General features: G+C 32.7%; 1 protein-coding gene across 1 annotated transcript in view; it reads right to left on the bottom strand.

Moving 5' to 3' along the window:
• Positions 1-21,036, bottom strand: part of LOC126775922 (dynein beta chain, ciliary-like) — a 30,974-nt gene that overhangs the window by 3,793 nt on the left and 6,145 nt on the right. The window contains exons 17-74 of the mRNA XM_050498089.1: positions 20,841-21,036; positions 20,627-20,717; positions 20,172-20,421; positions 19,895-20,043; positions 19,333-19,453; positions 19,130-19,270; positions 18,972-19,066; positions 18,437-18,604; positions 18,003-18,172; positions 17,456-17,675; positions 16,724-16,888; positions 16,332-16,505; positions 15,869-16,017; positions 15,631-15,754; positions 14,844-14,974; positions 14,571-14,685; positions 14,245-14,469; positions 13,952-14,138; positions 13,698-13,876; positions 13,402-13,597; positions 12,967-13,177; positions 12,733-12,874; positions 11,921-12,077; positions 11,577-11,817; positions 11,254-11,455; positions 10,443-10,667; positions 9,943-10,281; positions 9,568-9,716; positions 9,225-9,443; positions 8,910-9,147; positions 8,648-8,840; positions 8,301-8,478; positions 7,998-8,126; positions 7,702-7,921; positions 7,442-7,603; positions 7,134-7,333; positions 6,885-7,051; positions 6,615-6,793; positions 6,351-6,428; positions 6,084-6,245; positions 5,754-6,002; positions 5,516-5,627; positions 5,170-5,432; positions 5,009-5,089; positions 4,634-4,849; positions 4,202-4,350; positions 3,900-4,059; positions 3,454-3,620; positions 3,136-3,337; positions 2,685-2,815; positions 2,321-2,605; positions 1,921-2,176; positions 1,493-1,674; positions 1,052-1,183; positions 833-965; positions 528-754; positions 272-395; positions 55-191 (exon numbers count right to left, since the gene is read on the bottom strand). Coding sequence (XP_050354046.1) covers positions 55-191; positions 272-395; positions 528-754; positions 833-965; positions 1,052-1,183; positions 1,493-1,674; positions 1,921-2,176; positions 2,321-2,605; positions 2,685-2,815; positions 3,136-3,337; positions 3,454-3,620; positions 3,900-4,059; positions 4,202-4,350; positions 4,634-4,849; positions 5,009-5,089; positions 5,170-5,432; positions 5,516-5,627; positions 5,754-6,002; positions 6,084-6,245; positions 6,351-6,428; positions 6,615-6,793; positions 6,885-7,051; positions 7,134-7,333; positions 7,442-7,603; positions 7,702-7,921; positions 7,998-8,126; positions 8,301-8,478; positions 8,648-8,840; positions 8,910-9,147; positions 9,225-9,443; positions 9,568-9,716; positions 9,943-10,281; positions 10,443-10,667; positions 11,254-11,455; positions 11,577-11,817; positions 11,921-12,077; positions 12,733-12,874; positions 12,967-13,177; positions 13,402-13,597; positions 13,698-13,876; positions 13,952-14,138; positions 14,245-14,469; positions 14,571-14,685; positions 14,844-14,974; positions 15,631-15,754; positions 15,869-16,017; positions 16,332-16,505; positions 16,724-16,888; positions 17,456-17,675; positions 18,003-18,172; positions 18,437-18,604; positions 18,972-19,066; positions 19,130-19,270; positions 19,333-19,453; positions 19,895-20,043; positions 20,172-20,421; positions 20,627-20,717; positions 20,841-21,036 — 10,243 coding nt within the window. The remainder of the gene's footprint in view (positions 1-54; positions 192-271; positions 396-527; positions 755-832; positions 966-1,051; positions 1,184-1,492; positions 1,675-1,920; positions 2,177-2,320; positions 2,606-2,684; positions 2,816-3,135; positions 3,338-3,453; positions 3,621-3,899; positions 4,060-4,201; positions 4,351-4,633; positions 4,850-5,008; positions 5,090-5,169; positions 5,433-5,515; positions 5,628-5,753; positions 6,003-6,083; positions 6,246-6,350; positions 6,429-6,614; positions 6,794-6,884; positions 7,052-7,133; positions 7,334-7,441; positions 7,604-7,701; positions 7,922-7,997; positions 8,127-8,300; positions 8,479-8,647; positions 8,841-8,909; positions 9,148-9,224; positions 9,444-9,567; positions 9,717-9,942; positions 10,282-10,442; positions 10,668-11,253; positions 11,456-11,576; positions 11,818-11,920; positions 12,078-12,732; positions 12,875-12,966; positions 13,178-13,401; positions 13,598-13,697; positions 13,877-13,951; positions 14,139-14,244; positions 14,470-14,570; positions 14,686-14,843; positions 14,975-15,630; positions 15,755-15,868; positions 16,018-16,331; positions 16,506-16,723; positions 16,889-17,455; positions 17,676-18,002; positions 18,173-18,436; positions 18,605-18,971; positions 19,067-19,129; positions 19,271-19,332; positions 19,454-19,894; positions 20,044-20,171; positions 20,422-20,626; positions 20,718-20,840) is intronic.

Here is a 21,036-nt window from a genome sequence, read left to right as displayed (position 1 = left end):
TACATAGCATTGGTAGATTGAATTTGTAATTTAGAATATTTTTATTTTACATACCTGTTCCAGCCTTGTGGCCCAAACTTACGTCGTTCAGCAACAACTGCATGAAAATAGCAGAGGGCGAACAATACCGCTTTGAACTCTGCTTCTTTGCTGCACATTTCTAAAGTCTCCTGACTGAAATTATCTAATGCCTAAAAATTTTTAATAAAGTAAGTTATGTAAACAGAGAAGTAAATATGATAATATTTATCACAAAAGTTTTTAAAATTACCTTGTGCAAATTGGCCCACATTCCACTTGGAGGTTCATTAGTGATTTTGATTGCTGATTCTAAAATACCCTGTGGAATTATATGGTATGCGGGATCACCCGCTGGCTCGGCGCTTAAGAATAATCTAAAAAGAAATAAGTCCAGTTCTCGTAACAATTATAAATAAACGCTTCATAAAACATACGTGTATTATAAAATCTGTGTTACGTTCTAAAAGACATAACCCGAAACGGTAAATAATTTTGAGATTTTCTACCTGTAGTCTTCAATAGGATTTTCAAAAGTCTCCTCCATCTTCTTCTCTAGTGTTGAAAGCCACTTTGCCACGAGATGTACATTTTGAAGAATAACCCAATGGCCATTTTCGGAGGCGACACCCATGGCCTCTTCTGCGACCACCTCTTGGCCTTGACCCAAAGATACTATGTGGAAGTTCCTTTTGTCTGTAGAAAATCCTAACTTACGACCTAACTTCTCGACGTCCTAAAACCAAAAATATAAGATGGATAACCATGACCTTTTTAGTAAAATATTATAGATAATAAAAAAATAGTTTAGCACCTTTAAAGGATCTACTCCTGGAGATAGAATAAAGAATGTAGGAGTTGTTGACGTGCTCTCTTCAAAAGACTTTTCTAGTGGCGGAGTTCTAGCCTCTGCATATTTTGTTCCAAGATTTTCTTCACAAAAGGCTCTGTAATTTATTTTGTCATTTACAACGGCTTTTTGGAACTACGAATATTTTTAATGAATAGTAAATTTAACGTCTATATAACATACCCTGATGCATAAGACATTCGGTCGGGCCTAAGAGCTCGTAGTATGCAAAGACGCTGTAACGATGTCTTGTTTTTCCATTCACCAGGCAACTTGTCTCGCTCTGGAGCTTCACCATCCGTATACTTTTGCCATCTATTTAAATATTTTACCTTTATTTCTAATTAAATGATGCATTACACTAATATCCAAAGATAAATAAAACTAATACAAATATTTAAAAATAATAGCTATTACACCGAAATACACTGTAATAACTCGATTACAAGAGTGATTTGTACGCTTAATAACAAGTGAACAACGTGAAAAAGTTATTATACTGATTGTAAACGGAAAAAAATATTCAACATTTTGTAAGGCCAGTCAAATTTTTTTTAATTGGATTGTGTATGTGAGATATAAAAAAACAATATCGTTCAACGTTTTCAAAGGAATTTCAATTACCTCTTTGTAGCTCCTTCAATGTCCTTATCTAAATTTTCGAAGGCATCCATTTTAGCTAATGCTATAATTCCGCCCCATGAGTTATTGGACAACCAAGAGTATGGAGAGTTTGCCGGTGCGACCGCATACTTGAGTAAAAAGTCTAGCTCCCTTGGATCGACTTTTCCATCAGTTTGGAGTATCTTAAAGGAAAAACTTATTTATTAAATTAATAAATTTATTAATTATAATTATTAATTATAAATTTATTAAATTAATTTTAAGTAATCGTTAACAAAAATGAATCTTTATTATTTTGTTAAACTCAATTAATATTTGAAAAAATATTTGCTCCACTGCCAAATTAAAACATTGAAACACATACTCGTTTGTACTTAGTTAGATATAGATATAGTAGTAGTAGACAAAGGTATATTATTACAACTAACCTGTAAGGTGACAAGAAACAAGAAGACTAATTTATCCTTTTCGAACAAACCACGGCTGGTGTAGACGAATACAGCAAAAGTTATGCTATCTAATAAGTTAGCAACTCGAGATTCTAACTCATCAGAAGGCTCAGCTTTCATGAGAGCATCCTTAAACACCACACTGTACGCCTTAAGTGAGAACTGATACATAGGATTTATTTTGTACAAATCGTTCAGAATGAAATATAAGATTGATGCACGAGAAGCAGCTCGTCTGAAAATACACGATCATCTTTATTCAATTATTTACTGAATGATAAAATTTAAAGCGTATAAAATGTAACGATAATAACAAAGTCAAAACGTAGCAACCAACAGCTATCATACAATTTAATATACTTTTTAAATAAAGACTTGCCTATATCTTTCGCGGGCTTCATCAATCTTTACAGCGGTTACTTTTCCTTCTTCGACTTTTACTTCAATATCTGCAGCAGTCTTTTTAGTTGTTTCTAGGTTTATCACCAAAGCTGAATCACTGAGGATATCTGGCCCCGCAGATGACAAGCGCTTTAATAAGTCGTCTTCGAGACTCTTCAAGGTAATTTTGAAATCATTTTGTTGTTTCGTAAGTCCCGCTCTCAATGTTTCTAGATCTGGTCTTTCAGCTTTTACTACTTCTCCTAATAACTGTTCTTCAAGCCTGCAGAAATAATGGCTTAAAATAATAGTTTCTGTTGATTTATTATATATAAAGGAAAAAATACCAACAGTTTTCTTACCCGTCTCTTGTTACGGTGAAATTTATAAGAGTACATTGTGCTTGCATTTCAGGTTGATAATGAGGATTTGCCAATTTTGTTTGAATTATAAGACGAAAATTTGGATGATAATCAATTTCTCTATCACCAATCTGCAATTATTACATCCAAAATATAACCTAATGTCGGTTAACAAAAATATATATATATCCAGATTTTTGTTTATAATATGTTGCTTAGAAGTTTGTTCATATTTGTCACTGTTACTGTCGTTATTGCCGCCGTAGCGAGTCATTGTGTTGCATATTAAATACATAAAATTAATACACTTGTTTACTCGCCTTTCTGGTTTGGGTTTAAAATACAGCAATACAATGTGTTGCCATTTTATGCTAAAAACTATGCGGTTCATGGTACGGTTATTGAGAAAAATAATATCTATGCAAATAGACTACTAACAAAAAAAACAGACCTTTAGTACTTTTCCTTTGCGAATGAGCACTCGTCCAAGTAAAGGATCGAGCACGGCATCGACACTTTCACCGATGTTCTCGAGCAGAACTACATCACCGTTGCTTACAGCGCGTTCGATGCGATCAAGATAGTTACGTTGCGTTAAGCGGATCACGACGAGAGTGTCGCCGTAACGAGACTTAATCCATTTGATGCCTTGCCTGTAACCGTATTTGTTTTTATGAAAATGAAAGCGAAACTATTCCTGTAGCTTAAATAAGATTATTAACAGCCATTAAAATATATTTAGGTTAGTCAATATAAATTATTTACTAACAGCTGAGGATCGATCATAAGCGGCCATCGTGCGGAATTGGTTAGTATAGTGGCATTCTCAGTACTCATTGTATCAGTGGGAAGACCTTCGTTATTCCAAGTCGCTACTTGTGCGTCATCTGTCAGCATTGATAACGGCTCTAGACCTTCAGTTGTCTCAATCTTGGGCTATATAAACAAAAATATTTTTTATATAATACTATTATTTTCGAGAAATTTAGCTCATCTCATTATATCATAGCTAAACAATAAGCACAAATAAACTAAAAAAAAAATTATATTTAAAATATTGAAACTATGTACTAAATTTGTTACTAATATTGTATTAAATTATTTACCCAAAATTATTGTAATATTTTTTAGATAACGAAAATAAGCCAAGTAGTACAGATATATGTAAGTTCAAAGTATTACAAAGTAGTACCGATTATTATTTAAAATACTAACATCAGTTTTCTCAAGCGTAGGTAACCAGTCCTCATCGATGAGTAGTAAGCGATATCGACGAGTAAAACAGCCTACATAAGATATGAACGCTGTTACAACCAGTACGTCTCCCGGCAGCATTTTTCCGGATTCCTTTAAATCCACTACTGTTGCTGACCATCTGATAAATTATTATTATTTACCCTTATTTTATGTATTTGTATGTAAATAATGTATATATAATGTTAATAGTTTGCTATTTACTTTGACAAAGTTTACTCAGAAGTCAATCGTCCTTCTCAAAATTATTAAATTTGACTGACCTTACTTTCTCTGAAGCTAATCCGTTAACCAATCTGTTAGCTAAATCTATAGTAGCATTTGTGGCATCTGCTTCTGCTTGACATTTCATTTTTTCATTAACTGCTTCTTGGAATGCTTTCAATAATTCCTCCAATTTCTCTTCCAATTCCTGCGTTCATTATATATAATATATAAGTTTGTTTGTAATTAGGTAAGTATAAGAAATTATTTCATAGCTGCAGGAAGTCATCCAAAAATCTTCTCTTTTTGAGAAAGTTATCTTTGAGCTTCAATTCAAGTTGATTATAATGGAGCTAAGTTTCGTTAACACATGCAGCCTTTACGATGTTTTTCATCACCGCCATGAACGGGATAAATATTAAACAAGATAAAAATATCTTGATTAAAAACATTTATACATCAATAATTACAAGTACAAATTACGTTTTTACCTTAATCTGGTCTGTAAGGAATGCGAGCTTATCTCTCGCAGCTTGAAGTTCCGCGTTGGCTGCATTGAGAGCACGTCTTTTTGGCTCAACAACAACATACACATCGTAAAATTTTACGATATTTATTACCCAAGCGCAAAGACCAGCTGCGGCTGCTGATTTCGACATTATGAATTCTGCGTTGAATTCCGGATTCTTTATGTATGGTAATACGGCCTGAAGGAATAATAATATTCTATTCTTTTTTAAAGTTTTATACATTTTTATGATAATAAATTATTAAATTATGGCATTTGTAAAGTTCCGTACTTTACTATATATATATATATTTCTAAAAACCCTTACATTTCTCATTTTTATATTAAAAGAACTTACTTTAATAACATCAGGATGAATATTTTCTTTATCATAATATACTAGGTCATACAAAAATTGATCCACTTTAGCCATCATCAGCTAAAAATAATCAAATGATTTTTAATACACACATAATAACTTTTATTCCTGACAAATTTATTTTAGTTTCGAAACGTTACCTTACATGCTTTCCACGATCTGTCTTTAGGTATCTTACCCTTCTTAGAAAAAAGTACAAGTACGGCTGCTGTAACATTTACGACGGCATCTGGCGGAGAACCAAAAGACTTCAATTCAGTTAGATTATTTTTGTTAAGTGTGTTTAAGGCCTCTTGGGCGGCAATCAATGCTGGTTCTGCTTTAGCCAAATCATCAGCACAAATTTTTGCCTTTATTGTTACATCCTCTTCAATAACCTTAACCTTTTTTTCCTCTTCGGCAGCTATTTAAAAAGATATGCAATGGTTAAAGATGTCAACATACATCGCAATGCCAATGTTAAAAATGAACTGATTTTTTACTTACCAAAAGCCTTTTCTTTTGATACTTTATCACTTTCAGCACCAACTACTTCAATAAGTTCTTCCGCAGCCCTATTTTTTACTTTCAGTATTTGTTCTTGCTCAGCAAGAGTAACCTAAAATTTTATTGTAATTTTATATATTTTTACGCATAGCTATATCATCAAAGTAATAGCTTCTGATTGTAGATAATTAGTATATTATATCTTAATAATATATATATATATATATATAGATTATACCTTTAAAATAGACACGTCGGCAGCACACGACGCTAACTTTTCCAAACCATTTTCAAGTCTGAATATCATCATTTTTAAATTGTTCGTCTTTTCTGTTAATAATTTACCGTATAATGAAATCTGTTCTAAGAAAGTTTTTGGCGTTGTATAATTATATCGACGCTCATTTTGGAAATATACAGCTGACATTTGATTTACGCTTTGATGTACATGCGACATGAAGCATGCAACAGGGTCCACAAGGTCAGCCTAAAATAATTTACAGAATATAAATAAATAAATACCACTAACGAAAAATTCTCATATCCAGAATTAGATGAAAATTGATACCGGTAAAGCCTCTACTTCAGATATGAATCTCTTGGACACAGATCGAAGCGCTTCTCGGGGCCATTCATGGAACCAATTAATAGCAGTACAGTTGACAATTGAAGGGAATTTACGTGATCGAATTCGAAGTGTAGCACCCACAGGAGAAAAGCATAACACCACCTGTAAAATAAATTTAAAACATAATATGTATTTTGTTCCCAATTATTCAGAGTTCAAATTGAAAGAAGGCAATAGACAATATATGTGTTTTAAAAGATTGCCTACCTTCAGCATAGTACGCACTCGATTAATGAAAAATCTCCAACAATTTTCACGTGTATCCTGAACACCTGATGCTTTAGTCTGAAATAAAAATTGAAATATTATGGTTTCATATTTTATTTATTCTAAAAATTTGTAATGTAATTCTAGTTTATAGTTCATATTATTGGAATAAATTTCAAAAAAATTGGCTTTTGTTTTCAGCATTTTATTATAGCAAGTTACCACAAATAGTTAACATAAACTAAATTTAGCTATTACGAGTACCTCTCCTCTGACACCGTTAATAATGTTCTCAATCTCGTCGTCAGCGAAAAGCTCGGGGATTTCACCTGAAGCTAACAAGTCGTTTATAAGAACAAGAAAGCGTTCGTCAGCTACTTGCGCATCTGTCATTAAGAACATGTTTCCAATGTTCTTTAAGCCTGCTTTTATGTTCAAGGCGGCTGTAACAAAAACATCCTTAATTATAAGAAAAATGTAAATATATTATTGGTAAAGAGCGTAAAGATAACTTTATATGTTAATATTATTTACCAAGATCAACCTTTAGATCATTGATACTGTATCCTTTACGAAGTTGGATTTGGAAAACTTCTAATGAGGATATAAAAGCTGACAACCGAGACAGAGACTGCTTCCCAGATCCTCCAACTCCTACTAATAAGGCATTACCTCGGGGAGCTTCCAATATGCGGTTTATCCTAAAAATTCAACATAAACGGTTAAACATTAGTAAGAAATAATTCATTACATATTCAAAAACAGAAAGCGTGTTATAAGTACCTGCAGATATGATACATAGCATCTTCAAAGAGTACTAGATTCATCGTGGCAACAAGGTCATTATAAGATGAAAGAGACTCATCAAGCAAACGTTTTATTTGCGCCCAATCTCGGATGGGGAAATATTTTGGATCACCGATACCTTCCGCAAAGTGGCAATAAATTAAGGGCTTCTCAAATACTACATTTTCATCGAAATCCTGACAAAATAATTTTATTTTTATTAAGTTAAACAAATTAAAACAGAATGATAAGGAAAAAGTCGTTAATATAACACCGGTCAACTAATTTCAAGAACTAAAACGTACCTCACAATTTTTCTTTATAACATCTGTAATGAGCTTGTTGAAATTTTCATTGTCGGCAGAATCTACTAACTTATCTGAATATACACGTGTTGCTTCGTGCATCCAGAGCCTGATCAATTCTGACTGTGCTTTTATGGCATCACCTGTTGTAAACAGTATACCCTACAAAACAAATATCGACTAGTTAACACCAAAATACCGGAATTATTTGCATAAAAATAATGAACATTAATATTTAAAAAAAAACGATAAATCCTAACCTGGAAAATATTGGAAAGATCTCTTAAATTGAATATATAATGAAATTTAATAGCTGTAGGTAGGAACATTGACGAGAGCTTCGTATGAAGAGCAAGTGCCGCGTTAACAAGTGGTTCTGCGTAGCGCTGAACGATGATATTAAACTTGTTCAACGGATTAGCTAAATGCTGCGAGAGGATTTGCTTGTAGATATGAAAACACGCATCCAGTCCTGGAAAACTATAACATTTTATTAGACTATGGCATATTCTTGATTAATAATTTTAAAAGCAAGTGATTATTCTTCAATCATTACCTCACAGCAAATGTACAAAAATGTCTCTGCAAACGTGGATCTATGGTGAATGAACCAGCGGTGGGGTTCATACAGGAGACAAACATGCAATTAGATATATCCTTAAGGCTTAGTTTCTGTCTATCATACCTATAATAAATAATAATATATAATATTTAAGTAAAAGAACAATAAGAAGAATGTTTTGACGTCTATTCTTTTTAAAAATATCCGTAAGCTTGTTCATTAAGCCCCATATGAAATAAAACCTATAAGATAAAGCAGACCTTACTAACGAGTAAATAAATTAAATATTTAACTTACCAGTGTCGATAATCCATAAATTGCCTGATGAGCGTATGTGGCTGTACTGTACCGTACGTGTCCACTTCTGGCATATTGAGATCATCCACAAAATATATCATAAATTTGCTACCAGGCGGTCCAAAATTACGACCTGACTTTTTCTCCAAGGGCTTTTCCAGTACTTTTTGTATCATTTCTATTTGAAAAATAAAAAATTACGCTTTTCTCACCATTCAATACTATAACATTTCTTGATAAACCTACAACAGAACTGCCAAAAAAGTTCTGGAGAACTTTGTATAATGCTACCTATTGTATTAATGACAAAAAAAAATTAAATATCAATAATATCAACACTGCCTTACCTGATGTAGTATAGAAATTAAGAGGAACGTTAGTAATTGCGAAGTTTTCAGATAGTGAATTTAACTTCGCTGCTACACTGACCGTCTTGCCACTTCCAGCGCTACCCACTAACATCACTGGTTTCTGCTTCGCAATCAGAAGATCCATAAAAAATCGGATACGAGTTGTTTCGGACGTTGACACCAAGCAAGACTGAAATACATTTTTTGTATTGTAAAATAAACCAATATCAATACTTTTGTTAAAATTAAAAATATTTACCTGGAGCGGTATATCGGGATCCAGTTCAAATGATTCAACTTTTTCTACCCAAGGTAAAAACTTCTTTGTTTCGGGATCGATAAAGAAACCGAATACATTGCCCGTCGACGGGAACTTAATTTGTTTGAACTCGTTGCAAAACCATTTGCTAAACTCATTTCGCCAATCCACAAGCTGGTCTTGAAAAAGACCAGAACCAAAGCCCCAAACAATACAAAATACAAAATAAGTTTCATACCTTAAAGAAAATGAAACCATTATTAATTAGAAATGAAGCAGAAAAAGGAAGAGCCTGGCAATAATATATTTTTTTACCATTCCTTTGGACAGTCAGTTGGTAAAAGGCTTTTATTGAGGAAACACTCTAATAGATAACACGTCAACTGAATCTGCTGGAGTTCACTGAGGGGTGTTATTCGCTTGTACTTTTTACATGACTCCAATAGCGATGGAATGTACTTATCAAACATTACTGTTAGCATTGCTTTTTCAGATTCATCATCTCGGGTAGTTTCAATCCAGGAGGCCACAAATCTTTGGTAAATAAAAGATAACATGCTTATTATTATATTGAATTAAAAATTGCATAATTCTAAATTTCTCAAATTATTTTACCAATTGTAATAAATATATAATATTCATTTATTTGGATACATACGGGTTCCATCCCAAATCTTGTGGATTGATATACAAAATTCCTGCACGAGATACAGTGGCTGGAGTCGCCGTTCTTAATGTGGCAATCTCAAATAATAATCGCATTGATTTCGTAAGAGCTATACGCTCGTTACTTGCTAACGTTAATACCTATAGTATAAAAAGAAAACAGCATACATTTTTTTCATAAAAGTGAATATATGTGAAAGCGTTTGGGCATAGTTTCATTAAAATAACACCGATCAACTAATTTCAGGAACATAACATGGAAGAAGCAGATTTTTATTTTTCTATATTACGCAAAATCTGATGTGATACACTAATTGTAGTTTTAAGAAACTACAATTTTCTAACAAATAATAAATTATATTTTAACCTTATTATCATCCATCAAAGTGTTTAAGCTCTCGATCCACATAGGATCAATATCTCCATCGAGTACAATCCATTTTGGTCCTTCGCCTGGCATATTAGCCATATCCCTCATTATTGTAGAAAATAAACCATCTTTCCATTCTCTCGTAGCTGGATTTATAATACCGAATAATTCATCGTTAGTAACTGCTTTTGGATCAAGGTCGTTGTAATATGGCTTCATTTTTAACATTTGGTAAGTTCTATGGAGGCACTGCCATACCATAGACTTGCCTGTACCCGCAAACCCATTAATGAAAACTGAATGTCGCACGGCAAAGAGTTCTACTAGTTGCACCATCTGAAATTTCATGATACTTTAGCAATAAATATAGTTTTTTTTGTTAAATGCTGATATACTTCTTGTAATTTATGTTTACTATCACAGAGATTAAACAAGAAATTCCAATAATGTTTTGATTTAGTTTAATTTAAAAATAATTTCCAAAATTAAGATTTCACCTTTAAAATGAACCCAGCTTCCGGTTGAAGTTTCATTGACACAGCACCATCATATAGTTTTTTCTCAAAATCCAAATCTCTTTTTCTGGGCACATCGAGAGCAGGGAATAAATCACCAATAAGCCCCATAAACACCGGCATATCATCAGTAACTATTTTAGGTATGTTGAAATCGCGTAGAGCTCTCATCAGGACTTGGTCTTCTGGCCTTAGCCGATCACCTCTCTAATTGACATAGTTATTATTGAAAAAATATATCCTTAAAAAAATATTACAATATATATTAAAATTTTCTTTAATGGATTGTATTCAAGTGTTTTCATTTTTGATAAAGATTTACGTTTATTATATATATGGAATGAAATTAAAAATTTGTCAGACACAGATTGTATTGTGATACTTTACCGTAACAGCCTGTGAATGTCTGGGCTAAGGGCCCTCTCTCCTCTTTTTGAGGAGAAGGTTTAGAGCTTATTCCACCACGCTGCTCCAATGCGGATTGGTGGAATACACAAAGGCAGAATTTCAGTGACATTAGACACATGCATTCCTCACGATGTTTTCCTTCACCGTAAAGCGCGAGATGAATTATAATCACAAATTAAGCACATTAAACTTCAGTAATGCTTGCCCGGGCTTGAACCCACGGTCATCGGTTAAAATTCACGGGTTCTTACCACTGGGCCATCTCGGCTCATGATACTTAATCTCGGATTATATGTGATACTTAGCAGATCTCAATTAGTATAATAAAGAAATCGTTGTGTTAGTAAATAAGATACAATGTTATAATTTACGAATCGTAGCCTACTTTTAAAGATCCAGCGACCACAAGCACAGATTTAATGGCCCTCAGACCCCAATCATAATGGTCCTGCTTCGATAAAAGCTCCCTACATAGCATGTAGAGTGTGATGAACTTGCGTGCCAGCAAACGAGCGTCCTGGAAACCCTCTGCCACTAACATAATTTCGCAAATCAGTTCGAAATCAGGTACCACCATAGCGCAAGGCCTGTAATAAAACCCTTAATTAATGTAATTGCTTTCCACAGATTCTAGCTATTCTAAAATAATGTTTCCAAAAAGCAAAAAAAAAGTTAATAAAAACATTAAGCGTATTTTGTGTAACAGACCTAAATAGAGCCTTTAGATTTTCTGGTAACTCTGTCCTTCCTGCATATCCTGGATTCATAGTGATAAACATTCCTATTGTCGGAATAAGAGTAATGAATTCACCCATAAAATCAAACTTCTTTTTTTTAGCTTTAATTGCATCAAGAACACTCTTTACTTGTACAGATACTACTGAAAGCACTTCAACAGATATTCTATTGAACTCATCAAAGCACCCCCAAGCACCAGTTTGCGCCAATCCTGCATATTAAGCATATAGAATTATTTGATCAATAAAGCCTTAAAAATGATAAAATTCCATAAGTACTATATTACAACATCGGGCATTTAAAAATACGAGTACCTTTATAAATATTGCCACAAGATTTGTAGTCCATTTGTTCAGAGCAGTTAAATACGTAGACCATTATGCCTAATGCTCTACCTAAATCCTTTGTTGTTTCTGTTTTTCCAGTTCCAGCTGGCCCCGCTGGTGCTCCACCCATAATCAGATGAAGACTCTATGCGGAACAAAGTGTAGACGTAGATTTATGACTTTGGCCAATCATTACGTAACAGATAAGACATACTGTTTTCAAGTAAATCAATCAATATATCGTGTTATTTTTATACATTTTATTATTGTTTTTTTTAATTGTTTATTATGTGTTATTTTACTGAAGTAAATTATGTAATGATAAAGATAAATGTATTAACAAGCTATTGTCAATATTTCAATTATTATTATTATTTATATTTTGTAAGTAGGTAATAAATACTTAATTACAATTTTATTTCTTTATAACGGAACTATATTTTTCGGGCTTACCACCGTCTTCAGATATTTCTATAAGAAGCCTAATTTTTTTTTAGCCTCATTCTTTATTTTTAGTGTTCATCGTGTAATTTTTTGGAATCCGTATAATAATTTAATATTTTAATTTTGACTATTTATATAACCAAACCAATCTTATAAAATATACAAAATAAGAAGTCGCATATCTCTATTAATTATCGACGCTTCTACATTATTTGAAAGGACTTCACATGTACTAGGTTTTTGGAACTACTATACCTACGTTGTTTTGTTTCCCTAAATAATTATTGTGTATACAAACAAAGTGTTATGGAAACAAAGTCATCTATTATATTAATACAAATTTAAAATTGACTTGCCTGCGTTAACGTTATATAGCATCGATCTGTCAAAGGAGTAATCACAAGTCTAGGCGTGTTGCCCAAGTACTCATAATCATAGAGAAACTGTGCATCGCAAATATTAGCGAAACAATTGTTCAACTTTATATCCCATCGATGTCTGCATAATACCAAAAGCAAATATATTTAAAAAAATCCGAACATTTTACTAAATACAATAAAACTAGTACATATTTAATTTTAATAACTTACCTTAGTTGACTTTGCCACTGAAAAGCAGTGGACGTCTCTACTTTAGCAACTATAAGCTTGGCTACAACGTCACGTGAATGTACGTCAATAGTACAAATAGTCATAATTTTCTGACGATCTCCGACTGTTAGGTCGCCCAATAGCAATACAATCAGTGCGTTTAGTTGTGCTATTTGCTTTTTTTGATAGTCCTTGAGTGCATTTTCATAGCCTGTTTTTTAAAAACGTATATTATAATACAATAATATATTAGAACGACCGATTAAAGATAACATGACATTTGTTTTTTGGAGAATTCCATAGAAAAGCTGCATTTTGTTCTATCTTTTATTTATTAGAGATAAATCGGTATTTGAAAGTGACTGATATATTTTTTATTAAAACTAGTGACATAAATAATTCTTGAATAGTTATAACTTGCAAACTTGAATTTACCTTCTTCAAGTTTCTCAAATGCTTGATTTGTCTCTGTAGTCCACCAAATCTGAGTGCCCACCAGCGCAGGTTGTGCCGGCCAGTCGAACACCCATTCGTCGCGAGGTTTGTCCTCATACGATTTTACACTGTGTTCAAAAATATCACGTAGCGTGTAACGCATGCAATCTGTTACACGGTTGAGCCATAATTCAACCTACATAAAAAATAATAATAAACACAACTGTTAGCATATTCTCCGTAAAAAGATAACTCAATTACTGCATGCAATTTGAAACTAGGAAATTGCGGGCTACCTTGCCAGAACAATCACAACATGGGGCTTTAAACGGTACATGTTCTTCGTTTTCTTTGGAGATCATTTCAAATGCTTGTTTGCTGCCAGGCTTTGTAAACACCAATTTTGCTAAGTTGTCATACAACTTTGAAAGATGGCGACAGACTGCAGGAGGATTATTTCCGTTGGATAATATATCTTAAAAATAAAAATAAAAGTTTAAATGTAGTCGTTTCTAAATTGATGAGGAAATTGTTCATTTATTAAGTATACCGAGTAAATCTGCTGAAGAAACGAAATAAAAGCGAGGATATGCTAAACGTTTCGTTTCCAAGTAATCATTAAGAGCTTTTTCACATAGATTTAATGCTGCCATTAGTTCTTCCAATTTGTCCAAAAGTCCAGGTTTATTCGTAGCCTGGACTACGTTTGGTGTTGCGGCTACATCTTTAAGTAGCTCCTAAAAATTTGAATAACAAGAGTAAATAATAATTCGGTGTGAGTTCGTAAAAGCATAATATGCAGCCAATATGCTAAAAATAATAAAATAATATTATAATGTTTACCTTAAACGTTCTATCAATCATATCAAATCTCTTTGAATCCTCTGGTAATTGAGCGCGTATATCATCAGAGCCCACGAAAATACTCTCGAGATACTGCCACTTGCGCTGTACTTCGAACCATAGAGAAATGACTGCGTCTGCTGTTCCTAGTTTCTTCTGCCACGCCGTCACTTCCGTTTCGTAAAAACCGATAAACTTCGACGACATCATAGTTTGCACTTGATTCTAACAACGAAAACAAGCGTTTCAACATTAAAATTATAACTTTTATGCTCTTATATTAATTAGAACTAACAGTAACATGCTATCATAGTATATTATTTAACCTGATTATCTTCCAGCGTCTCGACCAATTCTTCGCTTGCTTTTGGCAATTTAGCACCAGTTCTATCATGAACCGAATATTCGAATTCCATGACAGCCCAAGTTACTTCTAGTTCCCTAGAGATAAAACAGTATTATACAATAAATATTTATACATACATGTCATAAGTGTAGTAAAATATTAATAAAATGTATGCTTGCGGAGATATAGAAACTAAACGTTAACCGTATTGTAATAACCACTTGTCAGCATATAAAATCCATAATTGAATTACTTGAGAGTTTTTTCCATTGCAGCTTCCTTAACAGATTTATCGACTATCGTCTTAACTTCTTCCTCATATTTGTGAAGATTCAAAGCTAATAAGTCTGCGAGCGTTGTATCATCATCGATATGGAATTTTACCTAAAAAATGTTATTGCTTATATTTCAATTCAAATAAACCAATAAGTTAATAAGAATGTCATCCTCACCTTATATTATTTGATTAATGCGTAATTCTACATCTACGTCTAAGCTATGAATTAATTATGATTTAATGTGTATATAATTACAACAAAAAGATACACGTAATATTTACAAAATAAATTCTGATAAAATCAAATGACTTTGTGTGTTTGACTGCGAATTTCCTCTTGTTGGAATCAATTGCAATCCATTCTTTCTTATTTCTTGTAATGTGTAGGACCTTTTTAACTTTGTAAATTTATGTCCATTATTAACACATTCCTGCAACTTGGGTCTTCTGAAGTCTTTTAGCTGCACATATTGATTAGAGTTTGCCTCAATATGTCCGTCTTCCGTAGCACTTACAAGAGTACCATCTAATGAATTAGCTAAATCTTCTAATGATTTAAAGTCATCTAAAATTTCGGTCAGCGAAATACGACTTCGTATATTATGTTTCGATGAAAATGGTATGGATGAAATATGCTTTCTTTCAATAGATAGGATGAATGAATGTGCAGCTTTCTACATAAAAAAAAATATTATAAAAATAGTAAGTGCATGAGATGAATCAAAATTTAATATATAATATTTATGTAAAGTTTATTTATTACCTTTGTTGCCATCATTAACTCGACCCAATGCCTATCTTTGATGGCTGGATTTTGAAGATCAGTAACTGCTCTAAGAGAAGTCATCAAATTCTTGATTGTTCCTTCTATTGAAATATATGGTTCCCTAGGAATGGTTTTACGAATATTAAAACCCACATTCATATTTGCTGTGTCGAGAAAATTGTGTACTTTATTGTATTATTGTATTGTTATGTGAATGTAAGCAATTTCCACTTACCATACTCTCATATCTTTATCTAGTTGCCGCAAGTCTTTGGTGAAACGCTTGCATTCTTGATCCATACCATCGGCATCTATCTTCTTCCATGGAGATTTCTTCCAGAACTCAATTGTACCCATCACCAAATTATAGTAATCCCAGAGTTGCTGGAATTATAAATCAAAAAAATAAATTATCTAATATTTAATAATTATGTAATAGACGTTACGCTTTCAAGTTCACTGGTGTTAGGGCTTTGTGCAAGCTCCTCTGGGTAGGCACCACCCTCGTCAGATATTCTACTGCAAAACCGCAGAACTTACAATGACAATGTCTATGGGCGTTGGTGACCACTTACCATCAGGTGGTCCATTTGGTCGTTCGCCAACATATTCTATATAAAAAAACATATCAATTACGTAAATAATGGGATGACTATGTATAGGACAAAAGCAAATTTTTAAATTAAAAAACAAATTACCTTAGCCAGCTTCAGCTCTCGTCGGCATTGTTTTAGATTCTTCTCATCGGGTGGCTGTATATCGAATAACCCACAAGATTTCTTTAAGTCTTTTACAATTTCCTCAAAATGCTCAAGTTCTTGGTTAACTTTGTCTATTTGTTTATAAGGTTCTTTGCAACTTTCGAGGAATATCTATTATAACAAAAACTTATCTATAACTTTTAATATTACATTTATTAATATCCAATTTTAATGTTTATATAGGTTTCCGTAAAGGTCGCGGATGATGGTTTATAAAGCTTGAGAAGTCTCGTAATGACCGCAACAATTTGTTCGTTGTCACTTATAAACAAAATTACAGATTAATAGATCGATCATTGATCTATGTTATTGTTGAATATGACAATCACCTCTTTCAGCTTAAACTGATCTCGGTACATGGTAATGCGCAAGTTAATGAGGGCAACTCGCTTAGCAATCAATGCTGCCTGCGCTGCCTGCATCGGTGCTACTTCATTCTTCATCACTGTTGCTAGTTTCACAAGGTTACGCCACCTTTCCGGCAGCACATCCAACTGTTATTAACAATTTATATTTTATATATTTTTTAATTTATCATAGTAGAATGTTTAATTACACTCAATCTCATTTATTGATAATGTCATTATGATGGATCGCTTCGTATAATTATTTAGAATATTTATACCTAACAATAGAAATATTCAATCTTACCAATGTATGTACCGAATATTGATGAGATGGAGAATACTTCTAAAATCCAAAAGAAAGCATGAAAAACCAAAATTCATTTAAATAAAAAATACCAAATCGAAGTACTAATACAGTATATATTATCTTTGTTTATATTATAACACAATACTATGGATAAAAAATCTTATCGCCAGTCGAGTATATGACGGTTCATCTGTAATAATATTATAATATTATAATGCGAATGTAATTCTGTCTGTCGCTTACGCTTTCAAGTCTACACCAATGAACCGATTTAGATAAAATTTGGTCTGAAGCAAGCTTGAACTCCAAGGAAGGACGTAGGCTACATAGGCGGTTTTTTACCTAATACCATCTCACGGGTAAAGTCGCGGGCGAACCCTAGTAAATAATAAAAAAAAAACATTGACCTGCTCATACGTCTCTTCAGGAAATTCAACGCCGTATTCCTTAAGCACGTATATTATATCTCTTAGTGGCTCGAACATTAGTTCTGTACCGGCATCTATCTTGGCCTTCACTTCATTGAGAACGCCCATAACTTTCAACAAACCCTCGTAGTCATCTTCCTCCAGTTCAACAGATAATTCTTTAGTAGCGTATGCAATAAATTTCTCAAGGTCGTTTAGACTGCAATTATAAATGTCATTAATTCTCATCTCCAAGTTTTATATCATTTGAAAAAATTAACGATTTTTTCAAAATTTGTTTTTTATTTATTTTGTTTATATTGTTTGGGAATAAGTTATTCTAGATTAATTTGCTGATATTTACTAGAATATGGTTTATAATCGTAGTATTTATTCAGGGAGATTGTTGGTAGTATTTTAATTATTTCTATAAAACTTAGTTTACCGGCTGATTGACATCCAATGAAAAATTATAAGATTAATGTAACATTAACTTCTTCATTTCTTAAAAAACCTCATGTGAACAATGAAAAAAAGCATAAACTACCTTGTTTGTACATGATCCTTTAGATTTTGTTTGTAAAGATTACTCCATTTGCAAATAATATTCATGATAGCTTGGTTTAATCTTTTTAAGTCCAACTTTAACCATCCGTTACATAAATAGTCTGACGGCAATGATGATACTTCAGCGTATAGCGAGTTGAACTTGTCAATCTATACAATTTAAAAATAAATATTCATAATTGAATGAATTGTAAAAAGAAATTTAACAAAGGAAAAAAAATATTATTTGATTATGGTTTTTATATAGAACACTTGTTTGTTGGTAGGATTTCATCTGAGTAGGTAAAACTCACTCGTCAAAAAAGATACCACCAAATATCAATAATGTGTCCGATCTTAAGGGTCTGGGAAGCCAGTCTCATCAGAAAATGCCATCTTAATATAGAAACATAAGTAAAATATAATTTGATTTACTTCTTTTTGATACTGTTCTAGCTTAGGCTTTGCTTCAGGAGGATCGCAGCCGGTGTCGTAACGATACTTGTCGAACTCTTCTGGAGGAATCACGCGACCATATTTTAGAAACCCAGCTAGTACCTCTTGCCTATCCTCTAACCACAGAGGAGCATATTTCTCATATTTCTGGTAAAAAAAGTAATTGTTACCGAATATTTAAATTTTTCATCATATTTTTCCTTACTAATTTTACAAGGAGAGTATAAGTCATGATTATAATATTTATGAATTGATTTAAGTAAATAATAATTACACATTTATCAAAAAAATAAAAACAATTGTAATAATTGGTCTTTAGTCTTTGCATAAACACGTATGTATATTCTATTAACGTACTAATTGTCACCGAGTTACTGTCATAGACCTTGCCCACACGCAGCCTTGAAGTGGACTGTCAATCTTATGAAAGATATCGAAATGAGATCATAGACAATTTTTAGTACTTTTTATAGTTTTGACATATTCCAAACAAAATTGTCTGTAGTGTACTTACTGAAGCATATTGTACAACATCATTAATACTGTTTTCAACCCGTTTTAAAATATCATGATAAAGATCAATCATGGCATCTTCATTTTTAATATCATCTGTAATAAAAGATAGTCGGTTATCAAGAGCTCAAGAGCTATCTAATAGTTTATAACACATACCTTCGTAAGTAGGAATCGGTACGATTGGATCAATACGCGGAAACATAGTTGCTTGTAAAAACATGTCCTTCATCATTTCTCGAAGCGTATCGTACAAACCACCCGAATCATCGAGATCCAAGGATGGTGAGAAATAAATATCTGCAAAATAATAGGAGAATCAGAATTGCTATTAAAAAAAATGTATTTAATAATGATCTTACCTGGGTCTCGCAACTCTGCAAGCACCTCCAAAAAAGCTACTCTTGGACCCTTTTCCAAATCGGTTTGCTTTTCAAATAGATTGAGGCTTGACTGAATCGCTTTCATTACATGATTTGATACCTGCACATATTTATAAGATAATAATTATATCAAATGTTATATAAACTCCAATTGTGTATTAAAGAAAGGGCAATTTGACAGCCCAATAAATTAAGTAATTTCGTAGTACCTATTGATATGTAATAATAATTAAATAATATGTTAACGGCAGGAACTGAATATAAATACGTATTTTTTAATTAGACTATTGCATGACTACTAAAGGACCCTGAATTTCATAGTCTTGATTGTTATAGTGTAGTAGGAAAGACGACATTTCTCCAGACTACTATAATGAGGGAACTGGGAACACATTAAATACTTTGATATATAATTTATCAAGTCTAGATTTTTTAAGAATTCATTAAGGTTGAAATTGTTTATTATTTATAGAAATGTGTAAATTCTAATAATATGTAAATAATATTAATACAAAACAACATAAAAACTAATGTTCCTCACGAGACTGTCCACATACTGCACATAGGCAGGCCACCGTGCAACACGAAATGCTTCTTCCTCCATTTCTCGACGTTCTTCCTCAATATCAGCTAGTTCTTCTGGATCTAGTTCTTCCTCTTCTTCCTCGGCTGGAGATTCCACTTCTTCGCCTTAACATAACATGGAATTTTTACAATTAACTTTACAAAATAAAATGAGCTCTATATATTTGTGTTATGAAATCCACTCATTGAAATGTAAAACGAATCCAATACAATATATAACAATTTCTACTAACCCTCATCACGACGTGCCTGTCGCTCCTGTTTTTCAGCTTCTTTAGCTTCTCTTTTAAGGCGTCGTGCCTCTCTTCTCTCAAATTTAGCCTGAGCTATTTCTACCTTCTCCCTCTCCCTTTCTTCTCTTGCAATACGCTTAGCCTCCCGTTGCTCCATAATTGCTCGTATTTTTTGAGCCCGAGCAAGACGTTCATCCTCATCCATAGTTGACTCATCGACTTCTTCTAATTCCTCCTCTTCATCATCCGACTGTTTCATACATTATTTTAAATAATATTAGATACCTACTTTTATTGAAGTATTTGTCATTAAATCGATCAGTTAAGTAATCTTAGTATTAATGCCCAACAAAGTGAAAAATAGCAAACTTTATTGTTCATGGAAAAATATTTTATTGATACACAATGTCGTAAAATTTGTAATCATTTTTAAATAAACAGTTTTTTGATATTACCTCTTCGTCTTCTATAATATTGAAGAAAAGTTTGTAATTATCTTTTAATATTTGTAGGAATTCAGCGTGACTTTGGAGAATCTTGTTATGTCTGTAAAATTAAAGGTGTTTCAATTCAATTTCAGTTCAGTTCAGTTCAAGTTATCTTAGCATGAATTAAATAAAATTAGATTAGAATTTATATTAATTCAGAAGTAATCATTTTTCATCTTACCGTACAACTAATCTAGGGTGCCGTTCATTCACAGCCAGAAGTTCCAGCTTTTCTGGGTTGTCTTTACGGTTGTGAAGCGGCTTATCACCCCACTCTGCTATATTGGCGAGACCACGTCTCACATTATTTTGAGCTGTCAGTACTCTTTCTTGAAGCGTATTTATTGCTGCATACACCTCTGCCATCCATTCCGTAA

The sequence above is a fragment of the Nymphalis io genome, chromosome 19, assembly GCF_905147045.1.
Source record: "Nymphalis io chromosome 19, ilAglIoxx1.1, whole genome shotgun sequence".
Taxonomy (NCBI): domain Eukaryota; kingdom Metazoa; phylum Arthropoda; class Insecta; order Lepidoptera; family Nymphalidae; genus Nymphalis; species Nymphalis io.
The sequence above is the reverse complement of the archived record's forward strand: the minus strand, read 5'-3'. Positions and strand labels throughout refer to the sequence as shown.